The sequence below is a fragment of the Bos taurus genome, chromosome 10 (assembly GCF_002263795.3).
Source record: "Bos taurus isolate L1 Dominette 01449 registration number 42190680 breed Hereford chromosome 10, ARS-UCD2.0, whole genome shotgun sequence".
NCBI lineage: Eukaryota > Metazoa > Chordata > Mammalia > Artiodactyla > Bovidae > Bos > Bos taurus.
The window spans coordinates 43,083,450-43,098,419 of NC_037337.1; the positions used below are offsets into that span (position 1 = coordinate 43,083,450).

General features: G+C 34.2%; 1 protein-coding gene across 1 annotated transcript in view; it reads right to left on the reverse strand.

The window, feature by feature from the left end:
• The window catches only part of SOS2 (SOS Ras/Rho guanine nucleotide exchange factor 2), a 105,644-nt gene that overhangs the window by 30,847 nt on the left and 59,827 nt on the right, over nt 1–14,970 (reverse strand). Inside the window, exons 9-12 of the mRNA XM_024997980.2 lie at nt 5,393–5,520; nt 4,230–4,885; nt 3,743–3,824; nt 1,999–2,121 (exon numbers count right to left, since the gene is read on the reverse strand). Coding sequence (XP_024853748.1) covers nt 1,999–2,121; nt 3,743–3,824; nt 4,230–4,885; nt 5,393–5,520 — 989 coding nt within the window. The remainder of the gene's footprint in view (nt 1–1,998; nt 2,122–3,742; nt 3,825–4,229; nt 4,886–5,392; nt 5,521–14,970) is intronic.

A 14,970-nucleotide genomic window follows, 5' to 3' on the forward strand; every position in this document is an offset into this window, starting at 1 on the left:
AATATAACATTCCATTCTCCATCACAAAGATACAGTTAGTATATATTAATTTCATTAGCATTTTTCCTTCATTATTTCAATGAATGACTATTTCTAGGTTATCTTCCCACCTACACCCTCCACAACCACCCAGTAATTGTCAGGCAATAGTTTTTTCCCCAGACTAAGAAAATACTCTAAATTTCTAATGGTATCTGGAATAAAACAACCTTAAGGGCCTGGTTAGCTCAGTGGCTTAAGGCATTATCTTCTTACACAAAGAATGACATACTAAAAGTTTTGGCTAAAAGCTATATAGTTGGAAGCATCATCATTCCTCCAAAACTGCATTTATTTGTGGTAATTATCCTTGAAAATAAACATTTAATACACTTAGTTTTAAATTTTCAGTTTATGGTTAACATTAATCAAGGAACCCTAACATTTACAGGAGAAATATTTAATCATATATAACTAATAAGATATCTCAGTTTTCCCATGGAAAAGGTTATGATTCCTATGATTTTCACTTGCACTATAAATAGGCCTAATCAAAGGAGCTTTCAATTTTCAATGCTCACTGAACATTGAAACGAACAAGCAAGCACTGGCTCAGGCAGTCAGATGTAAGTCTGAACCCTGTCCTGTCACTCCTTTTATACGACCTATCTCAAATTACTTTATTCTGTTAACTTTCAATTTTCTTTTAAACGAAGTGAAGGACAAAATAAAAAAGATCAAGCACTTAGGCACACAGAGTAACGTTAACAACTGGCAGATGCTATTACTAAATACATTTTTAGAAATTACTACATAGATAACCAACAAGGACCAACTGTATAGCAGTGGGAACTATGCTCATTATCTTGTAATAACCTATAATAGAAAACAATCTAAAAAAGATAAAAAGTATATATAAAACTGAATCACTTTGCTGTACACCTGAAACTAACACAAGATTATAAATCAACTGTACTTCAATAAATTTTTTTTTAAGTCATGAAAAAACAAATACTGAAATGACATTGTTTAGGTAAGTAACAGAGAGAAGACAATGGCAACCCACTCCAGTACTCTTGCCTGGAGAATCCCATGGACGGAGGAGGCTGGTGGGCTTCAGTCCATGGGGTCACGAAGAGTCGGACACGACTGAGTGACTTCACTTTCACTTTTCACTTTCATGCACTGGAGAAGGAAATGGCAACCCACTCCAGTGTTCTTGCCTGGAGAATCCCAGGGACGGGGGAGCCTGCTGGGCTGCTGTCTATGGGGTTGCACAGAGTCGGACATGACTGACACGACTTAGCAGCAGCAGCAGGTAAGTAACATATATCGATGTATCTTGTGGGAAGAGAGTAGGGAAAGAACTAGAACTTTCATAAATGTTATAAACAGAAAAAAGTCTAGGATTACTAAATGATCACACTGAGACAAAAATGAAATCAAAAGGGTAGAGAGGACTGACAGTAGGCAAAATTCATATAAAATTAAAATATTTTTACTTATTAGGTACCCTAGCCTATAAGCCATAACATATTGCCTGTGAGAGATATCTGATGCATATAACACAGTATATTTTAATAATTAAATTTCTTCAGGGAATTAAGAGTAGCTTCATGGCACCCCACTCCAGTACTCTTGCCTGGAAAATCCCATGGACCGAGGAGCCTGGTAAGTTGCAGTCCATGGGGTCACTAAGAGTTGGACACGACTGAGCGACTTCATTTTGACTTTTCACTTTCATGCATTGGAGAAGGAAATGGCAACCCACTCCAGTGTTCTTGCCTAGAGAATCCCAGGGATGGGGGAGCCTGGTAGGCTGCTGTCAATGGGGTCCCACAGAGTCGGACACGACTGAAGCGACTTAGCAGTAGCAGTAGCAGTCACATAGAACTTGAAAGTTTAACTGCTATGCAATTAATAAAATAACCTACATCTGAATTAAGAGGTAAAAATTTTTGTGCTAACTATATACTGAAAATTGAATGACACATAAAAAATACAATATTCAGGCCAAACCTAAGTTGTACTGGTTGGACGTATTCCTTGCGAAACCTTTTAAGGTCTGTACTGATGGGCTGCTCGCCTTTTTCTAACGCCAATTTATCTGCTTCAGTAGGTTCTGGCTCTGGAATTTCAAATCTAAGAAGAAAAGCAAAATGAGAGAAATTTTTTGTTGTTCAGAAATGAGGATTTCAAATATAGCAGGAAAGACACTTTAACTAATAAGCAAACTTCTTTCCTACCATTTATGTGAAAACTGAAACTGATAAACTTCTCTTAAAGTACTACATACTACAAAACATTGCCCTTTAGCTATACAGTACTGAATACTTATATTCTTATTTTTATCAAAAGTTTAATAACTAGCACTGACCAACGTAGAAAAGGTCAATGGAAAAGATCCAAGAAGACAATCAACAGAGTATGACCTCTTTAAAAACATAACAGAGATACCTTATCTAATCCTATCTTTAATATTTATTTTATTAAAATGAAAGTAAATATGTTTCCACAAATAAATGAATATTAATCCAAAGGAAGTCCCACACTGAATTTTAAATAGTATTTAAAAAACATAACTAAGTGGAAAAAAAAATCAAAGTTTAAAAAAAAAAACACCTTCCCCAACCATAGGAAATGTAGCTATAATATAATAATGGGGCTTCCCTGGTGGCTCAGACAGTGGTGAATCAGCCTGCAATGCAGGAGGCCGGGGTTTGATCCCTGGGTCAGGAAGATCCTCTGGAGAAGGTAATAGGAACCCCAATATTCTTGCCTGGAGAATTCCATGGACAGAGGAGCCTGGTGGGCTACAGTCCGTGGAGTCACAAAGAATCAAACACAACTGAGTGACTAACACTTTCACATAAATAATATAAATAAATAAATATATATATAACATATGTGCATTCCTTATTTTGAACGTGAAAAGGCAACCAAGTAAATCTTCATAGCACATTATACTGACTGAGTCTGGTATAGTTAGCTTCATGGAATAACATAATGATAGAGGTCCAGATAAAAATCTGGTTAAGTTTTAAAATATAAAACAAAATTATGTTGAAGCTCAAATACTACAGTTTAACCTATAAAGCATTTTAAAATACCACTAACATACTCAGTAAAAAAGAAAAAGCCAATTCAAAACTTAATTTTTAAAAATTACTCAATAAAGGAAATCTTAATTTTTTAGGTCTAATAATGATATTGTGATTATGCTTTTAATAAGAATACTTATCTTTTAGAAATACTAATGGAAATAATACTGACAAACATGTTGCCAAGGATTTACTTCAAAATAATCCTGGGACTAGGGTATTCAAATCAACAGGAAAACAGATGAAATACAAGGAGATAATTATTGAAGTTGGATGATTGATAAATGGGGTTTATTAACAGAATATATTTTCTCTTGCGTATGTTTTGAAATTTTTCACAATAAAAAGTTTGTTTTAAAAGTGAAAAGCTTCTTTCAAGGAAGTATTGTTTTATTGCATAGAAAAAATTTCATTAAAATTCATATTTTTTATCCTATAAAAGATTACCACTATAAATTTTGCTAGAATCTGAAAAGATCTGTTATAAACAGGGATTTCAGTAAGTATGCTACTTGAAGAGAATAATAATACTGTGAATTTAATGTTGAATAAATTATGTTCAAAAACTACCTGAGTGCATACTGGGTACCTAGCACTTTGCAAGGTAAAAAAGTTAACTTTTTAAAAAATGTAAAAATAAGTGAAATAAGTATTTTTCTTACCGTTCAATCAGTAAGCTTAGTAATTCCTGTGGTTTACAAAATGAACGATATGTAGTAAGAAAAGTACGAACAAAATTGGGATCTGAAAAGGCAGAGCACAGAACACATTGCATATTCAATTTACTCAGTTTAATTAATTCAAAGTAGCATATTTTGGAGGCCTTCCTTCCTTTCTTTTTTTCCTGGTTCCTCCCACTGTTGCTTTTCCTGCCAATTGTGGTATCTCTTGATAAAGGACTGCTTCTTGATAAAGGGATGTTTTCAAATTCAAGATTCATGAACAAAAAATTTTGATGAATATTTATTAACGAAGTTAACACTATATAGACATTTAATTAGGTATTTATTCCTATTGATTCTGTAGTATTCCTTTTAAATTTTAGAGGCAGTCTATTTTCTTCCTAGGCCCTAAGTGTTTCTGAACAATCTTGAAAAGGTTTTGGATATCCTCTGCCCTATATAACCACTTGTAAAGAGCTCCACATACCTGCGTACATATGATATGTTAGCCTTTCAATTAATTTCACCACAGTTCCTCCTTTAATAATGGGGATTCCACTTCTACTCTGCAAGTTGTCTTCAAAAACAATGTTTTCCTCAGAGTCTTTTACCACAAAACGATACACTTCAGGACTTGGTAATCTCAATGGTTGTTCATTTTCTTCCTTCAATAATACTGAATCTAGCATTCGATCAAGAGTACTACGATACTGAAGGGAAATAAGTGCTGCCATCCAATTATTTTTCTCTTCGGCAGACTTAGCAGCATATATTATGCTGTTTTCATCTTTGGATACTAATTCAAAAGCATGTTTGCACTCACAAGTATCTTCTTTATCACATATTTGTATTTTCCTCATGACAAATTTTTCTTTTAATCTGTATTCTGCACTACTGCATCCTGGAAGGCGTGACTGGCTGTGATTGGGTTTGCAGCTAATCATTAAGCCATCAAAGAGAAAAATATGCCGTTCATGTTTAGCACCAATTCTTGTCAACGGGCCTTCCATAATAAATTCATTACAACACTGTCCAATATCTTTGCCTTCCCATCCATCTATGTTTTTCTGAATTTCATTCATTTTTTTAATAGCCAGGTGCTTGCTTCTTAATTGACGATTATAAAAAGGGCAAACAGGATCCCTAAAAAAAAAAAAAAAAAAACACACACAAAAAACAAGATAAATTTAGCTTACTCAATGGCTAAGCAACCTTAATTGCCTGAAGTATAAACTACTTTAAATCAAGTGACAAAAATATTAAATAACTAAACACTAAATTTTGCACACAGCATTTACTTTCTCCTAACTTTGCCATTAAATAATACATGCTTCAATTTCATTATTCAGAAAGAGAAATCGTAGAGACTTGACATGATTCCTGAGGTCCTAAGAATTGAAATGAAAATAATATTAAATTTCTTATATAAATAATATGTTATTAAATATATCTTTTAAAAATTTTGTTAAATATATCTTAACAATATGACAACACCAATTTTAAAAGGCTAAAGGGCAAAATAAAAATGTAAAACAAAAATATAATTTTCAAGAATGCAACTATCACTGTAAGTAACACTTTAGAAAACCAGACATCAGATATAAGTGAAATACTGCGTAAGCATTCGTATTTTCAACAGTGTGGAATTACCCAGGTCGGCGTCTAGGTGAATACTGCTTGTAAATTCGGTCCATACTACCTTGGAGATTCATGAGAGCAGTAATAGCTTGGTTCAAACATTCTCTGTCTTCATGCTCTTCACTACGTATTTTCAATTGCTAAGAAAAACCAAACAGAAAAATTAAACCTGCATTGTTCAATTCTTTCCCTTTCTCATACTTAGAGGAAGCAGCAACAAACATTATGAACTCTAAAAGAATTTTAAGTATACTTAATAAAAACAACTATAATTTTATATAATTAAGTATACCTCCTGATGCTTCAAAACAGCCCTCTTTCTACATATGCAAATACAATACAAAGTACTATAACCATTACAATCATAAAAAACAAAAAGTAAATTTCCAGGTATTTCCAGAAAATGTCTCGAAAAAGACGTTTTCCAGATATATAAAAATAGTTTAAAATATGCAAAACATGAGGCTTACAAGTTACTTTTATTTGTAACTATGTATAGAGAAAAGATAAATACATACTATTTCACATTCTCTTATGATTAAATTCTTAACTTTTACAGATTTTTAAGAGCTTGCATATTTTTGTTACACAATAAAATCAAGTATGCTAATTTTAGCAATTCAATCTTTCATAAACTTTTCTACAAACAGCATCACAAAAAGATCCAACTGACATTTTTTACAACATAAAATTCAACTATTCTAGTAAACATCAAGAATCCATGAAAATTAATATCCTATCTTACTAATCCTTAGAAATGACACTTATAATAACAAATTACATCATTAATCTTAACAACTCTGGCTTTATTTCATTTAAGCAAAACCTCTAATAGCTCAGTCTCAAAATGGAAGAAAATTCACCTTATAATAAGTAATTCAGACTGGACGATGCTTCAGTGCTTTGACAGAAGAACTCCAAGAGGAGCATTATACAGAGATTATGTAGATATAAATACACATTTATATGAGAATATGGAAAAATTAAAATCGCTTCAGAAAATTTTTTAAAGTTTAAGTCTATTTCATGATCTTAAACTACCTCACTAGAAATTTTGTGATAAATTTTCCTTATACTCCAAGAACAATCTGAAAACCATTCAGCAATGGCTCTTCTTCCTTAGCAAGGAACTGAATGGATGCTGTTTAAGTACTAGGTCCATTACCTTTCACATATACGTCTAGAAATTATTCTCTATATGGAGCACAGACCCATTAGATATTTTTCAAGATACATATAGAAGTCTTGCTATCAAAGATTTGCAATATAAATAATTTAAGTGACTATCATCATCTCCAGATTTAAGAAATAAATTGAAAAGATGAAGGGAAAAAGAGTTAAAAAAAAACCCACCGGTTTAAAAAATGATTAGCACTCGATCACTCTGACTTCTAAAGGTGAAAATTACTACTAAATCACTTCATTTTGCTGTTTGAAAGCTTCTTACAAAAAGATTCTTTTCAGCTCCACTCTAAAATATTTCCCTAATATAGACATTGATGAGACAAAATGCTTAATTACAGATTTTTTATTTTTACTGCTTCTGTTGATCCAAATTTCCAAATTATCACTAATAATGAGGTTCTATCAAAATGAGAACTGCTTTTCAATTTAGGTGTATGAGGACACTAAATTTCTACTGTAAATTTCATCGTAAGGTTGCTCAAACTCTTCCAAGCAAGTGGCCTTATCATTTCTACATATCCATGAATAATTTCAGGCTATCAAAGAGAAATAAAACTTCAGGATGTTTAAAGCATAGGATTTTCCAGTGATATAAGTATACAAAACAATGGCTTTCTTTGGCATAAACACAGTCCAATAATTTGCTAAATAAACATTTCTTGAATTTGGGCAGTAAGATTCAATAAACATCAGATTAATGAAAACCCAAGCTAATTCTCTATAGATATTTGGGAGAACGTATTCTTATCATGATGTAGAAATTACCATACTGAATTACCTTGCATGTAAGTCATGCTCTTTCACATTGATAGTGCTTTCTACATATTTGTCTGTGTTTCTCTTATCTACCTGGTGAATTTAGCCTCTATGATACAGTTCAAATGCCTCCTCCTTAGTAAGCTCTTTCCTTTTTCCTCCCCCTTGAATTTTTTCCTTTGAAATAATATCAAATTTGTAGAAAAGTTATAAAAATAATGTAAGCAACTCTTGTTACTCGGAGTAACCAGTTTTTAACACTTATAAGAATCTCTCTGCATATGCCAGAGACCTGGGTTCGATCCCTGGGTGGGGAAGATCCCCTGGAGGAGATCATGGCAACCCACTCCAGTATTCTTGCCTGGAGAATCCCATGGACAGAGGAACCTGGCGGGCTACAGTCCATAGGGTCACAAAGAGTAGAACATGACTGAGCGACTAACACTACTACTACTACCACAAAGGCTATACCACTCTGTGTGTGAGTGTTATGTGGCATTCTCCTGCTGAACTACCTGAGAGTAGTCTGTGACACAATTCTCTCAGTTCCTTGTTGAGGAAGGTGCTGTGCTTGCTGTGCTTGGTTGCTCAGTTGTGTCTGACTCCTTGTGACCCCATGGACTGTAGCCTGCCAGGCTCCTCTGTCTATGGGGATTCTCCAGGCAAGAATACTGGAGTGAGTAGCCATGCCCTCCTCCAGGGGATCTTTCCAACCCAGGGATCAAACTCAGGTCTCCCGCCATTGCTAAATGGCTCTGAGATTGTTTCTAGAACATCAGGGAAACTCAAATACATCACAAACTATTCTCAAATAGTGTCATTCCCCTTATTCCTTTGATATTTCAGTGTGTCTTAGAACAAAAATTCTTTTACAGTATAGTGATAACTTCAGGAAACTTTTGCTTAATGTCCCAATCCTGTTCTTAGGGCAATCCCACCCACCTCCACCCCACCCCAATACAGGATCCAATCAGTATGCACTTAGTTGTCATGTTTCTATTCTCTCTTTTAATCTGTAATAGTCCCTCAGCATTTGTCTTTTATGGCTCCCTCAATTTAATAACACCAACATACCAGAACAGGATGATAAATTCTAGCATACTCAACACTCATATACATCTTTTTCTAGCTTTCCTAGACAGAGTTGGTAACTCCTGCCTCACTATCCCATAGAATTACTTTTATTAGGCACTTCCTATATTGTAATTATTTATCTGACATTTATCTTCTTTACTAAAACATGAACTCTTTAGCTTGGGGATATATTTTATTCATTTTTAGTACAGTACCCACAAATGGTAGGTACCCAAGAAAGTAATGAGAATGAGTGACTGTTGTATAAATACTTAGAATTTTGTTAAGTGTTTAGACAAATAACAACAATGAACATTTATTAAGCTCTTGATAAAAAGCATTCTGTGCATGCTCTTTTATGCACTGGCTTATTTAATGCTTGTTACAACTCTGTAAGATAGGTACTATCATCATACACATGTCACAGATGAAGAAACTGAGGCACCCAAGATGAATGGCGGAGTCTATATTCAAACCAAGGAACTCAGATTCCATCCTTTTTGCATGCCTCTCTCCAATGACACCGAACACAATTATGCAAAAAACTGGACTATGCCAAACTCTGGTGAATGAATTGAAGGGGATTCCCCTTTATCTTAACCATAAACTGGATAATTACAGTTTAAGAAATAAAATGAAGTGTGCTTTGGGCAAGAGGTCAAAGAGAATAAAAGTGAAAGTGAAAGAAAGTGAAGTCATTCAGTCGTGTCGGACTCTTTGTGACCAGGGACTGTAGCCTATCAGGCTCCTCTGTCCATGGGATTTTCCAAGCAAGAATACTGGAGTGGGTTGCCATTTCCTTCTCCCAAAGAGAATAAATGCCCTTGCAATTTATGCTTAAACTAAGTAGTAAAGGGGAAATAATCTTTCATTAATGTGTACTACCTTATGAATTTGACTGAAGAATATATTCTTTGCTTACCTGATACACTTTTCTCCTTAGTAGCATATATGTGTATTTTGCCTGAGATTTTATACTTTATGTAAGTTTTTTCTTAACTCTAAGACTTCACTGAAACTCTTGAATTTCTATAAACTGCTATATCAATTCGGGATATGAATTCATTTATGTTCAACTCTTTGTGACCCCATGGACTGTACGATTTTCCAGGAAAGAATACTGGAGTGGGTTGCCATTTCCTCCTCCAGGGGATCTTCTGGACCCAAGGATCCAACCTGCGTCTCCTACACTGGCAGGTGAATTCTCACCACCGAGCCATCTGGGAAGCCCATCTATTACAGATATATGTGCCTAAGACAGGAGAAATTATATTAAATTATGAATTTATCTCTAGTTTATCATGCTGGGAGTTCAGTTTAGATGTGAAATAATATATGTGATCAATTCTCTTTTGGTAATAATAAACTTCTCTCTAGATTTTCATAAAAATAGGATTTTAGAAATTTGGTGGGAAATTCACCTCAATAAAACCTGTTACTTCTCTTTATGTGCTTTTTAAAAATGTGCATTATCTTCCTTCAGATATCTTTGAGTGCTGTGTCAGTACTGAAACAGTAAATATTACATAGTAAAATATTCTCACATATTTTTTTCAAGAGCCAGAACATTTCTTTTAATAGACATTATCTCAACTTCTTGATGTTATAAATACACTTAAATACACACACAGGAATTCTTTTTTGTCACTTTCTCTGTAGGTGACAAAGTAATTGTTACATAATGTTAACAATTAGGGAATCTAGATGAAGGGAGCATACTATTTTTGTAACTTTTTCCCTATATTTTTCAAAGTAAAAGGTTAAAAAAAATATTACCTAAAGAAACATTTTCAATTGTTTCACTAAAATATTGGCTTATCGTTCCCAATGAACTTCATTAAAGTTATTAGTAATAGGTATTCCTGTTAAGCTTCAAATTAAGATAAAGTTCTCTTCAGAGGAAAATATTTATTCTTTCCATTACTAAATTTCCAGGGAATGACCAGAGTAAGAGAGGAGAAGAATGTTACTTGGATTTGAAAAAATCAATTCTGAACTGAGAGTTGATATGTTCCTAGTAACAGAAGGATAAACAGATTTTTTTCTTAGAATATAAGAAGTATATTATAAAGATGCTTATAAATCAGGAAATGAATTTGTGATTTCTGTTTCCTCTTACATAAGGGTTGGAATATATATTAAGGAAAGAAATATCTAAAATTTATCTGAGAAAAATAAACAAAATGAAAGTAGTTTATGATTAACCCCAGAGGGGCTTAAATTGGAAAAGAACAAAAAAAGAATCATATTACCTATAACATGAACTTTAAAGTATTGCTAAAAATAATAATAATCCAACAACAAAATAATACTGTTCTACAAGTGTAAAATAATTTTAGGAAAACTATATATGATATCCTATAATTTCTCATTATGTAGTTGTCTTTCTGTCTTCTTATCATAAATTCTGACTCTGGGAAGTAAAACTCAAATAATATTTAAACATTATATCCATAAATAAATCTTCCTTGGTACATGACCAAGGCAAATATTTCAAATTAAAGCTGGCCTAAGACTGCTCCAGGACAGTGTTTTTTATTCCCAAAGGAACATGACAGCCGTAAGTTACACTGGTCGAGCCTTCTTTCCTATGGGTCTCATCCCAAAGTAGGCTCAATATGAAATGAAATTTCTTTCGAATGAGTGCTTGAGCTCAAACAGTATCACAAAAAGATAATCACCAGAATGGGAGACAGTACTGGAAATGACACATTCAAAAGGTTTAATATTAATATTCAGAATATATAAAGAACTCCTATAAAACCACCACAAAAATATTTACAAATAACCCAAATAAAAAGTGGGCAAAGGACTTGAATAGACATTTCTCCAAAGAAGATATATAAATGGTCAAAAAGCAAATAAAAGGATGTTCACTGTCACAAATAGGGAAATACAAGTCAAAACCATGAGATACCATCTCACATCCATCGGGAAGGCTATTATCAAAAAATAAAAATACAGAAAATAACAAGTGCTGGCAAGGAAGTGGAGAAACTGTAAACAGTGTGTGCTATTGGTGGAAATGTAAAAGAGTATAAAGTTACTATGGAATATCATACAGTGCTTCCTCAAAAAATTAAAAACAGAATTACCCTATGATGCAGCAATTTCACTTCTGGCTATATATCCAAAGAATTAAAAACAGTCTTGATGACATATTTGTTCACGGCAGTATTATTTATCATAGCCAAAAAGCAGAAGCAATCCATGTGTCCAACAACACCGGGTGTATAACAATATACTTAACACTACTGAACTATACGCTTAAAATGGTTAAGACAGTAATTTCATGTTTGACCACAATTAAAAAAATAGTAAATTATTATTAAAAGGAACAGTATCACAGTCAGAACAGATATAAAATGTAAAAAGTAATTTCTTATCTGATCATGTGATAATTCTTTTTGCTTATGTCTGGAATTAATCCTTATTTTGGTTTTTCAAAATCTATGTCATAATACACTGAATTATGAAATGAATGGATCCTTTTTTAAAAAAAGAAACAGAATAGAATATAACAGAATATAGGGTGTGAATATATTGCATGAAATGCCGAGTAGCATTTCAAAAACCTTTTTGCTTTGTGTGTGTGTATGGTCGTATAGCATTATCATGATGTTAAATGTATTTCTTACTATGGATCATTCCCACTGTGTAACATACAGACTGATTCCCACAGGACAATAATGCTATAAATAAATGGGTCACTTTTTAGAATACTTAGGCCCTTCTGATCCCACTAAATGAGTCATATAATTACTAAGAATCAGTAGTAAATGTTTCCAAATATGAATGACAGTTGTGCTTATGTTATAATTATATAATTCAATAACTATATAAGCTAAAGAAATATGACTATAAAAATATTTATATAAAAACTCAAATCTAATAACTTTAAAGGCAAGTCATTTTTAAAAGATATAGGGAAGACAAATCATAAAAGTATTGGAAAAATTATAAAAATTTAGATTTCTGCAATCAGATTGCTTTACAAGGATCTTCAAGGTTATGTACCATCTAAAATAAATGGAAAGTAGAAATCATAGAGATACTGTTTGTGACTTAAGTAAGATTCATACTCAAAGAAAAGGTTTTACCCTAAGTCAACAGATTAGCATATAAATATATACAAATGTTCATCTCTAGGGGTTTTGTGTGTGTTTATTAAAATGAGTGTTTATTAAAATGATTATGATTGATAATTAAAATGATTTATGATTCTTCAGTTCATTTTCAATTAACTGACCAACTACTAGTCCTAATCACAGTGGCTAAAAATACTTGGAGTCCAGTAATTAATTGGTAGTAAAAGTAGCTGTGACATTAGGATGAATCAGGCCATTATAGTCAATGTCCGATTTTAGATTCAGACCTCAGAGATTTTAAAACTAATCATCTAGACAGGGGAAAAATAGTAAGCTTCTATTTTAGTTAACTTCTATTACAGTTAGGTCCATGCTGCTGCTAAGTCGCTTCAGTCATGTCCAACTCTGTGCGACCCCATAGATGGCAGCCCACCAGGCTCCCCTGTCCCTGGGATTCTCCAGGCAAGAACACTGGAGTGGGTTGCCATTTCCTTCTCCAATGCATAAACGTGAAAAGTGAATTTAGGTCCATGAATCAAGGCAAATTGGAAGTGGTCAAACAGGAGATGGCAAGAGTGAACGTTGACATTCCAGGAATCGGTGAACTAAAATGGACTAGAATGGGTGAATTTAACTCAGATGACCATTATATCTACTACTGTGGGCAGGAATCCCTTAGAAGAAATGGAGTAGCCATCATGGTCAACAAAAGAGTCCAAAATGCAGTACTTGGATGCAATCTCAAAAACGACAATGATCTCTGTTCGTTTCCAAGGCAAACCATTCAATATCACAGTAATCCAAGCCTATGCCCCACCAGTATGCTGAAGAAGCTGAAGTTGAATGGTTCTATGAAGACCTACAAGACCTTTTAGAATTAACACCCCAAAAAGATGTCCTTTTCATTATAGGGGACTGGAATGCAAAGTAGGAAGTCAAGAAACACCTGGAGTAACAGGCAAGTTTGGCCTTGGAATACGGAATGAAGCAGGGCAAAGGCTAACAGACTTTTGTCGAGAGAATGCACTGGTCATAGCAAACACTCTCTTCCAACAACACAAGAGAAGACTCTACACATGGAAATCACCAGATGGTCAAAACCGAAATCAGATTGATTATATTCTTTGCAGCCAAAGATGGAGAAGCTCTATACAGTCAGCAAAAACAAGACCAGGAGCTGACTGTGGCTCAGATCATGAACTCCTTATTGCCAAATTCAGACTTAAATTGAAAAAGTAGGGAAAACCACTAGATCATTCAAGTATGACCTAAATCAAATCCCTTATGATTATACAGTGGAAGTGAGAAATAGATTTAAGGGACTACATCTGACAGACAGAGTGTCTGATGAACTATGGATGGAGGTTTCATGACACTGTACAGGAGACAGGGATCAAGACTATCCCCATGGAAAAGAAATGCAAATAACCAAAATGGCTGTCTGGGGAGGACTTACAAATAGCTGTGAAAAGAGAAGTGAAAAGCAAAGGAGAAAAGGAAAGATATAAACATCTGAATGCAGAGTTCCAAAGAATAGCAAGAGATAAGAAAGCCTTCCTCAGTGATCAATGCAAAGAAATAGAGGAAAACAACAGAATGGGAAAGACTAGAGATCTCTTCAAGAAAATTAGAGATACCAAGGGAACACTTCATGTGAAAATGGGCTCCATAAAGGACAGAAATGCTATGGACCTAACAGAAGCAGAAGATATTAAGAAGAGATGGCAAGAATACACAGAACTGTACAAAAAAGATCTTCACAACCCAGATAATCACGATGGTGTGATCACTGACCTAGAGCCAGACATCCTGGAATGTGAAGTCAAGTGGGCCTTAGAAAGCATCACTACGAACAAAGCTAGTGGAGGTGATGGAATTCCAGTTGAGCTATTCCAAATCCTGAAAGATGATGCTGTGAAAGTGCTGCACTCCATATGCCAGGAAATTTGGAAAACTCAGCAGTGGCCACAGGACTGGAAAAGGTCAGTTTTCATTCCAATCCCAAAGAATGGCAATGCCAAAGAATGCTCAAACTACCGCACAATTGCACTCATCTCACACGCTAGTAAAGTAATGCTCAAAATCCTCCAATCAGGCTTTAGCAATATGTGAACCATGAACTTCCAGATGTTCAAGCTGGTTTTAGGAAAGGCAGAGGAACCAGAGATCGAATTGCCAACATCCGCTGGATCATCGAAAAAGCAAGAGAGTTCCAGAAAAACATGTATTTCTGCTTTATTGACTATGCCAAAGTCTTTGACTGTGTGGATCACAATAAACTGTGGAAAATTCTGAAAAAGAATGGAATACCAGACCGCCTCTTGAGAAACCTACATGCAGGTCAGGAAGTAACAGTTAGAACTGGACATGGAACAACAGACTGGTTTCAAACAGGAAAAGGAGTACGTCAAGGCTGTATATTGTCACCCAGCTTATTTAACTTATATGCAGAGTACATCATGAGAAACGCTGGGCTGGAAGAAGCAC